Raw genomic sequence first — 15,592 nt, forward strand, 5'->3', positions numbered from 1 at the left:
GAGCAAATATATCCATTAAATATGTTTCTGTGTTTTCTGTAATCTGCAGTGTTTATATTTAGACACATGCCAAGATGTATGGCTTATAATATTTGAAGTCCTTTTGCAATATCATTGAGATCCACTAATTTGGTTACAGACTGTGACTCTGTCTCAAACTAGAAAAAAAAAAAAAAAAAAAAAAAAAAACATGCCAGTAGATGGATCGTGAATGTGTCACTGTGGTGTCCAGCACTGTTTTTTTCAGGGTGTATTCCTGCCTTGCACTTAGTCTTCCCTGGATAGGATCCAGATACACCATTACCCTCACCAGGATAAAGTGGTTACTGTAGATGAATGAATGAATGAATGAATGGAGATCACTATCTTCGCTAGTCGCTTTGAATATCAAGTAATATGTTTTAGATTAACAATTGCCCTAACAGTATTCATACTGTATTCAGTATTCATACTGTTGGGGCAATACTGAACACCTCATTTATAGTGTTCTCTGTGTAATGGTAAATTGTTTCTTCTTAATAGCAACATGGGGTCTCCAAGTCACTCTATGAGCCTGTGTTTAAACACTGTAATTCTCAGTGGCCAATGGGCCATGTGCTCCCATAATGCACTGTGAGTAGGAAGCTGTTTCACAAAACCTGATGTAAGATATGTTTAGCTACATTATCTATAACCCAGCAGGCACACTGACACAAAGCACACGTGACCTTCAATTCAATCAGATGAAAATATACCAAATGTAATTTCATGCTTTATTATTTCTTCATACTATTTTAATTGCACATTATATTCCTTCACATTTTAATGCAAGTTATTTGCTGTTCTGACTAATGGGTACTGGGAGGATATAAGCCTTTTGCCCTTTTCATTCATTCATAGTCACATCTTTTTTTCCCCTCAGTTTGCAAGGAACTTAATTGACAAATGGATATTTAAATAATGCCCTGCTCTATATAATAATTTAAGCAATTTATACATTTCAATGCCTTTGATACTGCTGTGCAAGCTACAGGGTTGCAAGGATTTTACCCCTAAAGTGAATGTTTGTTGTAGAGCACAGCAAATGTCTGGTTAGTCGGTCAGGCTCTATGCTTTGATAAGCAATATTACTCTTCAGTTATCTGTGATGCTGACGTGCCTAATATGTTTATTATCCCTCTTTTCATGGGCTAGGCATTTTGTAGAAAGGCTGCTGACACAAATGTGTAATCTGATTTGCACTTTTTTGAAATACACAAAGATGCATGCTCCCATGATAACGGTTGTTTGTATTTTAATTTGGCAGATGTGTGTAATTTGCTATGATTTTCTCCAGTCCACATAGTACACTTACACTGCCATCTCTGGGTGTATGTTTTGTAACCTGGTGGGCAAAACAAGGAAGCAAAATAAATGCATTTCAGGTCAGCCTGTGTAGTTTTGGTGCATCTTTCCTCCAAGGTGAATTAATTAATAAATTGTAAGTAAAGTAGCCCCTTAAGGATTTAACCTAAAATGCTTTACTTGAGACACAAATGGCAAAAGGAGCAGCACATGCATAGACAGTGGGTGACCAAAATTTTCCTTAGGGAAAATTTTTATTAAGTACTTTTCTTCTGGTCAGCCATGGATGGCTGGTAAACAGATAGCTTGTCTCCAGCAATAAGCAGATAAAATCTCTTGAAAGGCCATCTGGTTTTAGAAACTAGGACTGATAGAGTTCAAGTGATAGCTTGGTGAATAGTCAGTCCAAAAATCTGTTGGGTCAGTCTAGCCAGTGCATCCACTCTTCCTATCTAGTTTGAGAGTCAACAGCTTGCTGTTATTATGTCCACTATGTCAGTATGAGTATAAGGCAAATGAATAGATTTTATTGACTCACTTCCACATCTAATGCATCTACCACTACAATGAAAAGGAAAGTCATACAAGCAAGGACCATGATTGTGGTAGAAGTGAAGCACTTCTTGAGTTCTAGATAGGTGTTATATGCCTCAGAAGTACAGTTGAACTAGCTGGCATATTTCAAGGTCTGGCAATAAAAGCATCTGTATTAAATGGTCAAACTAAGCAAACATTTTATCTGCTTGAAATGCTGTGGTTGTGGTTGTGGCCACAACTTGGAATTTCTCAAATTTGGCATTTTTGCATAAGTTCCGTTTTGAACATGTAGTCTAGGGTCATAGAAGGAATTAAAGAACAACAGAATGTTGTTAATATTTTAAAAGGTGATTAAACTGATGATGTCATATTTTCTGAAGCATAAAAAATGGCAGATGAACTCTCAGCTAACTTCGTCTACAAATGTAAGTCGCTTGTTATCGTTGTTGTAGCTCTCAAATGATTACTTACATTAGCGATTTTTAACTTTATTTGATGTTCTATATACAGTTTGTTTGAGTCTAACAACTTTTAAGAGTTTAATGATTTAAAAAATCCACTAGCTAGCTTACGGTCCTGCTTGAAATACCATGACAGAAACGCATGTGATTAAGCTAACAAATTTATATGACATATAATATCTGAAAGATATAAGTCCTGCCTGTTGATGATAAATGCCAGTGGTGATATTTTTAACATGAGTACGTAGTCATGTCATCGGAAATTGAGTCATCAGTGTCCCAATGTGTAGTGAGCCAGGGTCTTTGCCAAACTCCTGTACATGATATACTGATTCGTGACCTAGGGAGCTAATTGAGGCTGACCCAAGGTCAGGAATAACTGCTGGGGCATTGCTTAATTCAAAACATTTTGCCACTCATAGTGATCAGTGAGGATACTGGGCTCTATTAATTTCTTTCTTAAATGTGAACCAGCTGGTCAGCATTAAAGGATCCAACTTGGTACATTATAAAATTTACAACAGTACCTAAGGCAACAGAGGCAACACTTTTCACTAAATCTGTGTTACATCTGGTTTTAGAGTCTTGCATATTTCCAAGTGCATGGGTTCATTTGTGGCTGGGGACACTTGGGAACAACCAGTTGTTGGTATCTATGGTCTGGTCTCAGGAGAAGTGGTCGAGGAAGAATGATGCTCTGTGTCTCTCTCCCAAAATATCATGTCAAATCCAATGGTTATTCGCCATTTTCCTGGATGCTACCACAGCATCAGAAAGTCAGATTTGGAAATTGGCAATTAGCATTTCTGAGTTTCACTTAGTTTCTATCTCTGCAGGGCTGGATATTGGTGCACAGATGTTCTGGCTGACCCTGAATGGCAGAAACTTCAGTGGGTAGAACAATGGTATACCATCTCTGACAATTTCAATGGTGAAATGTAGGCAAAATCCCCTGACTGTTACTGGTAGCTCCCTGATGTGCAGTTGAAACCTGAGCTTAATTCTAACCACTAGACTACACAAATACAGGAATCAAAGGGGCTTTGGAGAAAGACAAAGACTATAGAAAGAAAACTTTAATTGTGATCTTGATTTAAAATAATGATAATGGAGGAAGAAAAGTAAAGACCTAGGTGAAAGGTGTTTTGGATCTTCCACATATGTTTTTCGTTTAAGAGCAAGCAAAACTAATGGAACTTAATTAAAACTCAAAACACAATTTCAAATGCTTGATCTGAATGGAATACAATTAACAAACTACCTGAGAACACAGTAAGTCTTGATCCGCCTTTGCGGAACAGTGTTTCCCTCCGGTGGCCACCTGAGGAACTAACTGGAATTGCAGCTTCACTATTAATGAAGCCAAACAATCATAAGCGCATAATGTAATGTGTGATGTAAAAGTGAATTATAGTGATAAATTGCACAAGTCACATACGTGCACAAATTTAACCCATTTATTGCAGTAGCTGTATACGTGTAGAGCGGCAACACGCAGTAATAGAATAATATCAATATAATTTCACACATCCCCTAACCACACACGGGCTCGAAGCAATACACACCATCCCCTCACTCTTTTTTTCTGTTTTCATATTGGGACATAAAATATGGAAGTGCTGTACAAAATGAACAAGACATTCAGTGTGTACAAAATTAACGCTCTACAATTAACTAAACTAAAAAAAAAAAAAACACCATGAGAAATAATTTAGTCTCTTTAAAGCTGTTTCTCATTTCACGTGCTGTTCATGCCTTACAAAAAGGAAGTTAAACATTAAAATAAAAAAAGGAAAATAAAGCAATCCTTACATTTTCTGAACATGCTTCTTAATGTATGTAGTTATTGTTCATCTTTGCCATTATTGAGGTTTAATTTTTCTGGATATTGAAAAAAAAAACATATTATCAAATTTAATTTAAATTCTTTAGTTTTTTTTTTTTGATTTTTAAAACTACAATTTGTTTTTGTTTTTTTTTAAATGAAGGCACAGCACATGAAACCTAAAAATACCCACAATTCTGTTGGTGAAAATAACATTCATATATAAGAAGGGATGTAAGAAAAAAATAATCATAATTTGAAAGGCTGTATGTTCTAGTTTAGATTTTAAGCACAGTTTGAATTTAGCATTACAATAGTGACCAATATTGAAATAAAACATTTACAAATATATTGCTGTTGAATTGTAACATTGTGTTGTTTTCTTTTTAAGACATCAAGTTTTTCACTTCCATAAGTATAAACTGAGTGATTACAATAATATTATAATAGAAAATAGTTTTGAAAAAATATGTTTGTTAAGTAAATGCAAATTGTGAAATCGTATGAGTCATGTCATGTGGTTTTATTTTATACATACAGATTTTTTTTTGTTTGTTTTTGTATAGATAGTGGGAGGAAGTGTGTGTGTGTGTGTGTGTGTCTATGTGTGTGTGTGAGATATACAGTCGTCATTCTATACAGACACAAACAGTAAATAAATAAATGCATTTCCCACATAAAAACTACAACCAACCCCTTTGCTGTGTTCCAATTCTGTTTTAAATGCCCCATCGTCTTCCCCTTGTACACTTCCCCTGGCCTGGATCTCCCTTGGCAGCAAGATTAAAGGTAGTAGGTGTTTGGCTTGGGTTTTATTTCTCCCAACTCCTCTGCTCATACATAGCAGCTGATTGCTAATTGTTTCTTGATTCCGTTAGCTAGATAGTACAGACTGTTGAGGAAAGTGAGTGTGTAAATCTCCAAGAAAATCATTTCGGCTGCATTATTCTCATTGCATGAGGGGAAGTTAATGAGGGCACATTGAAAACATCAGTGGAATTCTGGGATCGATTTCCAATAAATTAATAAGAAATGACAACTGCCATGGTTGTTAATCTAACCCATGTGAGTATTACAAGTACATAAATTGGTTAGTATTAATTTATATTTACAGACACGCCACCGATGACGAGACTAAAACGAGGTTTCCACTAACAGTGTATTAGCACAATGCTTTCTCCATTTTTCTTCGATGTTTTAGATTAATAAAGTCCCAAAAACAGCTCAATAAACAACCACGTCACAATATTAGTTTACTGTATATTGGTCAGCCATATTATTGTTTTTAAAACTGGTATACACAGCAAAAGTCCCACTTCATTTCTGTCTCTCTCATGAACATGTGCAGTCTCCATCCTAAGATGATACACATGGTTTTTTTTTTTTTCTTTGTTTTTTTTTGTTTTGTATATGACAATTTGCATTAAATCCCAGACATTTTTTTTTATATCTTCAGAACAAAAGTCTTGAGACATTTCCGTGCAAAGTTCGATTTCGCATAGTAACTGTAAATAAGCACTTGTCTAATCTGTACGTCTCACTATCACACAGCATTAGCATCCATCTAATAAAAGGACAGAAAATGAGGAAATGTGAAAGAAAATAATCTTTTTTTTTTTTAAAGGAATAAAATAGCAGTTACGGAGTAAATGCTCTTAAAGCTGCTGCTCCTTTGGGTTTTCAGTGCCAGAAGAGGCCTGATAGGATTTTAAGCTGGCCAATGGAATGTCGGTTATGTGACCGCTGACTCCAACTCCTCCTACGCTGAAAGATTTCCTGTCTCCGAAGTGCTCGTGGCTGCTCTTCCAGCCACGGTTTAGCGTGTGACCATTCAGCAGTTTGTCTTTCGTCCACTCGTTCTGGCCGCCTCCGTAGGATGAAGCGGGTGATTTGGGTGGCATCCAGCAGTTATCCGAGTGGCCGAGTACCAGACACTCCTGTGTACACATCTCTGTTGCTTCCATTAGACCCCTAGGCCCCAAAAGTCCATCTGTGGAGAGAACAAATACGCTTCAGTTTTTGTGTGAATTTTGAAGAAATAACTCAAACAAATTGGTGTGAAATACCAAAAGACATTCAGTGAGAGGCAGTTCTGCCAGTGGAAATGCCTTGTCGATGAGAGAGATGAGAGACATTTAAATTTTAATTCTAGAGGATCTGGTACATTTTTTGTCACTTAACGTGGCCACAAAGCAATTTTTTTAATTTCACGGTAAGGACTGAAAGTGCAAACAGTCATTCACATGTCTTCACCACTTTTACAAACAAAACTCTCTAGTAACTTTCAAAAGTGTGATGCTGTGAAAGTTTCACATCACTGGCTATATCATGCTGTGGTAAACCTAATTGTTTTCCTTTGAAAATCAGTGCATAGGAGTGTGAATAATCAGATTTTTTCATTTTAAAAAAGTTTTCATTAAAAAATTAGAGACTTGAGGGTTTTTGATTAAGAACAAATATGCTGGCTTTTGGTTTGGGTTCTAAAATGTGGCACCATGTTATAAAGGAATGGCCTAGTGAAAATGGTTTGGCAGAATCATATGTGAAGGAAAAAAGTAATTTCAGATGTCCAAGATGACCAATCCAATGACATTACCATGTTCAGCATACAGAAAGTCACATCCATGTGAAGAACTTTGAAGGTAGATTTTTTGCACAGAGGATTTTTGATGATGCAGAATCAACTGTTGCCCCATCAACAGGACATTGTACAAATCCCAACAATGTCACATCCATGGCTGGGAGTCTAAGAGTGCAAAATTGGCCATGCTTTCTGGAAGGGCAGGATGACATATTCTCTACCTTGTCAATCAGGTCAACAGTAGCCAATCATGGGCTTCTGTGAGCTCCTGTATGTGGAAGAGGGCAGATAGCATGTTCCTCTGAGTGTGTTATGCTGCCCTGTGATGTAGTATATGATTGGCATAGAGAGGTTAGAGGTCAAAGATAAGCTGTGCTATCTAATGATCACAGTTGCCATTAAACATATTTAAAAAAAAAAAACAAATCATGCAAATGTTGCATCAAACCAAGCAGCAGCAACCATGTAAGTGCTATATTAGGATTTTGAGATTATGGAAGTTTCTGGAAAATAAATAAAAATACTCTCCCTTCTTCACCTAAGCGCTGATATTAAGTTAAGCAAACTCTTGGAATTGCACGAGATATCCTAAGCTTATCTCTGTTCCTTTTTCTGCTGAACTTTCCTGCAACACTGCAGGTATGATTATGATTATAGAGCCAGGGCTGAGCCCTAACTTCTCATTTAAATAGGAGCAGCAGCATCTGAGAGATCTGTGCAGGTGGAATTATATAGAGCAACCCACTCCTCTGTGCTTAGGCACGATGGAGGAGACTCAATAGTGCAAGCGAAGAGAGCTGAAAGTGTATTGCTTTATAAGAAAAAAAAAATCATGCAGTGCTTGCTGCTCTTGTAAAAGGAAAGAGTTTGAACATGAACCAATAAATTAAAGGAGCTTAACATGACCATATGAACATGTCATGGTAAGTGGTAGGTGAGAACAGTCACAGAGACAGCAGCAGAGGTCAAACATAATGTACTTTTAATACGACAAAGTGGTTTCTTGAGAAGAGAGAGACAACCATAAGTTTTAGCACAGGTATAGCAAGCTCAAGGTTAGGGTAATGCATACAAACTAGAGTAAAAAACAAGCAACTCTAAAGGCTTGATCTGAAGCCACAACACCTTTTTTTCCTGTAACATTCTGTAACAAATTACATAACATATCTATTCGATTGTTTTCAGAGTCTGAGCAAAATTGATAGTTTATTTCATTTCTTGGGGCTTGACTGAGGAGAGTGTAAGGCTGAAAATGTGAAAACGCTTTCATCCATTGGTCAGAAATACTGTGATGGAAAATGCACTGCATATGTAAAAGCACTCTGAGAGTTTTCACAGTACTGTACCTCTTATACTCAGAGGTGTTAAATATCATAAAATTTGAACACTGTGCAGAAATAAATCTATCTCCACAATCAAAGGTTAAAATCTGAGGTTAAATTTGGCTAAAGAGTTAAATACTTTTTAAATGACATTTCTTTACTCCATCATTAAGGTCAGCGCTTTTCAGTTGCCATCCATCCAAAGTACAAAAGCAACGTAACAACGTCATCCTCGATTAAAGGAGCACAGAGAAAGAAAAGAATAAAAGCAGACTTCTTTTTCTTCCTCTGTCTTCCTTGCCTTTTTTCTATATTGTGTTTACAAGTGTGTGATGTGAATGATGTATTCCTTCATGAATAAAAAAACATTCAGTAATGCAGTGACCTACAGAAAGTCAGGCAATAATTTGCACATGGCTTTTGTTGTGTAAAAGAGTCGGATCCATAGTTTAGCTTCAGCCATCCTTTTACACAGCTTGTGAATATTTATGAGTTCAGAGAGAAAGAGAGAAGATCGCATCATTTGACTTTCTCTGGGTTTGATATTTATAAGAAAACCCGACTTTCACATATTGAAGTGTAAAAAAAAAAATCTGACAATCATCAGCTGATCACCAAGAAAAAAAATGGAATCAGTTAATGAAAATCCAGCATTTACTAGTTTTAAAATATTATTTAAATCTTATGCAGTTTGGTTTGGAACTCACCCGAGTTCGGATCAGAGTTGCCATCTGCCTCGGTTCTTTTGTCTTGCTCATAGAACTCCTCCTGTGCAAGTGGGAGGGGCTTAGAAAGCAAAGCCCCTCCCCCGACAGACTCGGGCTCGCCCAGACCGCTGTCACTGCAGCTCTCCTGAGAGCCGTCTGGAAGGTGAAAGGTCACACGCCGTTGAGACTGTGAGAGCAAAGAGATGAGACACACCTGCATTAGTGCAATTTATCAAATAGTTACAATACAGCTTTCCATTCACAAGAATACACCTTGTGGAAGCCTGGACGTGGTCAAGCTCTGGCTGTGAATGGGACGGGGAGTCACAGAGAAGCGAGTAACGAGTGTGTGTAAGAAATGAGACAATAATACACAGCCTGTGTGTCTTGAATGCCAGAAAGCGAGCCTGTGCTTGTCAGAAGCCGAGAACATCTTACTTATCCTTATTTTTGTCTTCTGAGTTTATATCAACACTATAAAGAAAACATTTTACAAAAAGCACCACTCTCTTTCTTTCGCCTGCCTCTGGCATCCTCAGCTCTTTCAGGGGTATAATACACCTACAGAGAGAAAACTCAGGTTGCACACACTACCTGAGACAGTAAGTGTACACTACTGACACTGTATGGTTTGATGTGATGATACCAGCAGCAGACGCTGTATCTTTAGTAACAATACTAGGCATGTCGATGTCAATTAATAAATACAAAGCAATTCATCTCACATGCAAGAAAGCAGAATTTATATTGAATAAAGCTCTGTCATATTATAAAAGACTGGCTAAAACCAATGAATGATTAAAAAAAAATAAGTTAATAAAAGTAACAAAATTTGCAATCATGTGATGATTATGGGCCAATCACAGGACATTCAACAATGTAAAGTGTGACAACAGTGTTTAAAAATTGTATTACTTTTAGAAAGATTTTCTTTACTCAAGAACACCATTTTATTCAAGACAAAATGACAAACCTGACACAAACTTGTTAATAAAAGCCTTATTGTGGACGTGGTCTCGGATTAATTTAGGTTGTTTATAATCTGATTACAAAGAACACAGGGACTTAGAAAAAAAAAACTACATATAATATAGAAACAAATTTTCAGTTGTCCTTTGATATATTCTTTGTAGAACCATGCAACTGTTTCGTATTCATAAAAAGTTCCAAGTAGATCTCTTAACTATATGAAGAACCACTGAAGAAGACATGAAGGGTTTGTTTTCTTTCTTTTTTTCTCAACAATGTAATGCTTTTCTCTTCCTTCTTGCTCCTCTTAGTGCAATAAATCATGCTGAAATAAGATGAGACACCGACACCACAAACTCAATTTCAAATGGCAAACAGTCTGGACATCCCGTGTGTGTATATATAATGTGTATATAATGTGTGTGTGTGTGTGTGTGTGTGTATATATATATATATATATACACACAACAGCACTATTGAATTCTCAATTTTGATTGGTCAGAAGGTGCTCATTAATTTTCTCGAACAGCAGCTCTGACAATAGTTCAAGTAAATGCACTCATATTCAAATACATTATTGTTTCCATAGGAGCAACTTAATCAGGGACAAAAATGGAGAATAATTGTGTTTGGGATAAGGTGAAATTGTCTATACAGATACCTTTATATAACATTTCTGTAAGGAGTCTCCAGTGTCAGAGGTAAAGCTGTAACTTTTGAAGTTTTCTGACATCGTCAGGACAGAAGCGTTATTTCAGGGACGTTCCACAATGTTAAATATAACTATAAATGAATAACAAGTACATGTTGTTGTTAAGTTCCTGTGGTCTAAGAGGAATAAAAGCCTTGAGGACATGGGGTTACTGGAAATGATCAAATTCAGGGTGGTTTCAATAACTATGCTTCATGTCATGGCTGCATCACACTACCCTGTTGTTGATAATGTTCCCATAACAGCACAACCCCAAGTGTTTTACTCCTTACATACGTCTTCACACTACGGTTTTGTTCTTTATTAATTACAAATAAGGATTAAGAGTGTGAATTTACTAAAAATTAAATCTAAACTCAAAAAATCTAATGACCTCTAATAATTACAATACTTTGCTCAAGGGAAATGAAATAAAAATTGCATGTTATGAGTGAGAAGGCTTTTTCTGATCCATTTTATTCGTGACATTCTTTATATCACTCCTGTGTCATTAGTTTTTATTTTTGACATGAGCTCTGCTGTAATTATGATCAAAAGCAAAGGTCAGTTCATCTCATCTCAATGCAAACGACTCGATTCCAGAATGCAAGTGACATTCAATTAGAACAAAATGAGAAGCCAAAGTCAGAGTGTGTGACACCGTGTTTCAAACAGACCTCGGCAACTGTCCCTCAATGACACACACGCACACACATTCTCAGCTTCGCATTCCCTAAATGTGCTTTTTTTCAGTGATGGAAAAATATAAGGACAAAACGCTGTTTCATCCACAACAATCCCTCTGTTATTCATTTTTGTTATAATTCATAATAAATGAATTATCTCAAACACATATGTGAAAATAAATTAAACATGTAAAAAAAAAAATCATGAAAATAAACATGAAAATAAATTAATCTTGTAAGAATCACAGGTGAAAATAAATGACCATGTAAGAATCACATGCAAACAGCACACAAAATCAAATCCTATTGTATGTTAAAATAAATCACGTGTAAAATACATGAAAATAAATGAATTGTGTACAAAATCACATATAAATTGTGTAAAATCACAATAAATTGTGTAAAAAATCATGTGAAAATAAATGAATCATGTAAAAGTCATATGTGAACATAAATGAATCAAATATAGATCACATGTGAAAATAAAAAATGAATCATTTAAAATATCAGATAAATATGCGGACATAAAGAAATAGTATAGAAATCCCGTGAAAAATGGAATTGTGTAAAAAAAATCATATGTGGAAATAAGTGAATCCTGTAGACCCCACATGAAAACTGAATCATGTACAAATCATATGTGAACACAAATGAATCATGTACATATCACATGAAAATAAAGAAATTATGTAAAAATCACGTAAAAAATTGAATCATGTAAATCATATGTGAACATGAGAGAATCATGTACAAATCACGTGAAACTAAATGAATCATGTACAGAACATCACATATGAAAAGAAATGACTGGTGTACAAGTGTGAATGGATATGAATCAAATCACACGAGAAAAAGTAATTGTAAAAAAATAATGGGGAAAAAACTAATCATGTACAAATCATATGCAAAAAAATAAATGAATCACTTGTAAAACAGATATGAATATAATCATGTAAAAAAAACCGTGACAATAAGTCCATTAAATATAAGAAAAATGCCTGAGCACTTTAGGTGTGATCATTCCCATGTGAAGTACACGTAGCTTTTCTGATCCTGTTTGAGGCTCTGTGTTCAGATTGGGGTTCACTTCTCTGACTCCTCCATTTGTTACATGACAGCTGTGTTAGTGAGCTAGCAAGACTCAGTACAGAGCGTGCCAAAACATTAGAAATGTGTTTCTTATATTTTCCCAGACCTCTCCGGCTTTGGCTTTGCCTCTTCACCACTGACACTAATGCTCATCAGACAGAATGATGTTTGCTCTAGTGAGACAGGTAAACGGAAACTGCTAACAAGTTAGAGAGCTGATAAGATTCTGTACAGACTTTGAAGGAAATTTGTGTCCGAAAGCTATTTTGAAGCCGTGGAATTTACAGCTCATGCTGATTCTATTTGAATGGATTTTAAAGGATTTGTCTTACAGTAATCAAACCTTAAAGCACTTAAGATGGAAGTAATCTGCGTTATGACTAAATGTCTTCAGACATGTTTACATATGTACCTGTGTGTGTTTGAGTGTTATTCACAGCAGTATTAGTATAATTCCAGGTGTAATCAGTGCCATATGAGCCTCGTTACTGCTTCCTGCCAAGTAAGGAGTAAAACACTTGCCCTACACAAACTGGATTACTGTTGTCACACTGAAGTTGATTATTTTCCAATAAAAGCACTTCACAAAGTGTTTTCTTCCCCTTATACCACAACAATTTGCCAATGAAACCTTTTTTTTTAAATCGTAGAATGATACGTTGTATTTTTTTTTATCCATTTATAGTTACATTTACTGTTATGAAACAGCCACAAAAAAGTTAGGGACAAGTTAGGGATGATGTGTTCATTCCCCTGTCAATCAGACTGACACTAGCCAATCGAATGTGTCTGTGAGCTCATATATGCAGAAGGGGGCAGATAGTGCATTCATTCAAATATGTTACACTTTCCTGTGACATAGCATGAGCAGCAGTTTGAAAACATGTGGTTGGCTGGTGTCTTGGTAGTTGTCGTATGATAGGGGAGAGCTGGCTGGTGGGTGGGAAATGGCATATGACCAAATTGGGTAGAAAATAGAGGAAAAATTTAGTTCCTGTTATCACTTTATAGCAGCTATAAACAATTGTTCCTTCACCAGCCTTTCTTCTGCCTCTGTCTCTTGAAATGAATATAGCACCTTCCAACCAATCAGATTGGAGAGTTCAACAGCACTGCGGTTTGTTTTCCTATTCTAGCAGGTGACACAGTCCTTGACGTTAGTGCACTAGCTGTTAACCAAACACAACTAAATTTGCTTCAGCTGAAACATACAACTGTACTATATTTCACCAAGTTTGCCTTTCAGATAGCTACAATGTGAAGACAGGTCCAAACTTTAAAGAGTATACAGATAAAGAAAGAGGGATGATGCCTTGCCAAATCCCGCTCTGTGAATTTAGAGATTAAATGATGTTCATTTCTTCTGTAGAGGAATTCAAGTGCTTATTTACAAGCCTCGCCGACTTTAAAAGCTATGAATGTTAAGGAGCCAGACTTCATCATGGCGGTAGTCACAAATGTCAAAGCATTCACACTAATACGCTTTAGAGTCATGGTCTGAATGGAGCTTAAATGCATCTCAAACATCACTTCAATGGTGCTGTAAGTGTTGCTTAAAAAGCCAAGCTGTGGATATTTCCCCTTATTGCCAAAACACATCTCCAGAAATGTTTTTCTTTAATTTATTTATCCCACACGCGGCTTTCAAAGTGCTGTTTCCTTAAACTCCAGGGCTGAACAATAAAAAATGCTTCCTGCAGAGCTAGTCCATAGGAATGGATAGAAAACATATTCTGTTTAACATTCCTCATCGGTTCTGCAATACTAGATGCCAGTTTCGCCTCGGTGTGTTTTTAAGCTTTTTTCCTAATGCAGTTATTTTTTTTTCTAAAGCTTACAGTTGTATTAGGACTGTTTTCTAGCTCTATTTCTGTGTGAACAAGCATGCATAATCTTACACTTTTGATCCTTCCCTCATGAGATGCACCTAGTTAACAACCCTATAAACACCTCTATTCACAAACACAGTAAAGAGAAAAACACTCCTTTCACTCAGCTAAGAGTTGAATTACTTCTATGGTTCGCCATGGCTAGTTCACTCCACAGAGTGTTTTTCCTGCTCCACATTGAGAGCCATCCATTGCCTTGTACAATTACTACTGACCATAAGAATAGCTCGGGCAAGATTTGGATGTTGTATTACTCACAGTACAGCATGGAGGGTGTGTACACCATGTAGAGTCTGTAGTTCATTCTTTCCCATGTAGTCTTTCAGCATATATCTTTGAGAAAATCTATAAACATCTAGGGACTGATAGCTCATGTATGTGGAAAATGGTAGATAGTATTTTCCTCCAAGTGTGTTACGCTGCCCTGTGATGCAACATGAGCAGCAGTTCAAAAAAATATGATTGGCTGGCTTCAAGTATCTTGGAGGAAGCATGTGTTAGCCTTCACTATCTAGCTAGCTGTCATCTGATAAGCTCGAGCTGGCTGGTGGTGGAGACTGGCAGGTTATCAAAATTGGGGAGAAAATGGAAGGGGGGAGCTATTGACTGATGACTATAAGGTGTACAGTGCCTTGCACTGTAACCCCATTAGGCCTTTCTACATTCAACCTGAATTGAAATGCCTTTGATGGTTTGCCATTTGATAGTGAAAAATAATTCTTTATTGTGACTCAAAAGACAATTTAAAAAATTAGACGTTTGGTGGTTGTATGAATATGTGCCCCCATGGGTCAATGCTTGGTAGAACCACTTTTGGCTGCTCTTATAGCTGCAAATCTTCTGGGATATGTCTCTATCAGCTTTGCACATCTGGATCATGATATTTTTACCTACGCCTTTTGGCAAAACTGCTGAAAATCCATCAGATTGGATGGAGAATGTTGGTGAAAATAAATTCTCAAGTCTTACCACAGATTCTCAATCAAATTGGGTCTGGGATTTGACTGGGCCATTCTAACACATTCAGGTTCTTGGTTTTGAACCACTCCAGTGTAATTGTGGCAGTATGCTTAGGTTCGTTGTCGTGTTGGAAGGTGAACCTCTGCTCCCGTCACAAATCTCCTGCAGACTGGAGCAGATTTTCTTCTAGGGTTACCCTCTGTGTTTTGGTTCATCTATCTTCCCCTTCCCAAATTTGCCCAGTTTACCAGTTGATGAAATCTATTCCAATAAAGTGATGCTACCACCACCATGCTTCACAGCAGGGATATTCTCAAAAGTGATTTCTCTGGTATACAGAATACAGAGTATGGAGCCATTTTGAACTTAGCCTGAAGTTTTCTAGTAACACCTTGAAATCCTTTGAAGGTCACTGCTGCGATACCAGTGGCACTTATATAAATAATATACATGTGTTAAAGTTGGATAAATATTCTAAGTATTCTTGGTAGCATATATACGATATTGTCCTCATAAACAAACAGACAAATAACAAAATCTTTCATGTGTTTG

The 15,592-nt window shown here is 36.6% G+C and overlaps 1 protein-coding gene across 1 annotated transcript in view; it reads right to left on the minus strand.

Moving 5' to 3' along the window:
• Positions 1-3,897: 3,897 nt before the first annotated feature.
• The window catches only part of LOC113538330 (protocadherin-9), a 200,713-nt gene continuing 189,018 nt past the window's right edge, over positions 3,898-15,592 (minus strand). The window contains exons 4-5 of the mRNA XM_026933302.3: positions 8,757-8,943; positions 3,898-6,136 (exon numbers count right to left, since the gene is read on the minus strand). Coding sequence (XP_026789103.1) covers positions 5,802-6,136; positions 8,757-8,943 — 522 coding nt within the window. The 3' untranslated portion in view covers positions 3,898-5,801. The remainder of the gene's footprint in view (positions 6,137-8,756; positions 8,944-15,592) is intronic.

The sequence above is a fragment of the Pangasianodon hypophthalmus genome, chromosome 2 (assembly GCF_027358585.1).
Source record: "Pangasianodon hypophthalmus isolate fPanHyp1 chromosome 2, fPanHyp1.pri, whole genome shotgun sequence".
NCBI lineage: Eukaryota > Metazoa > Chordata > Actinopteri > Siluriformes > Pangasiidae > Pangasianodon > Pangasianodon hypophthalmus.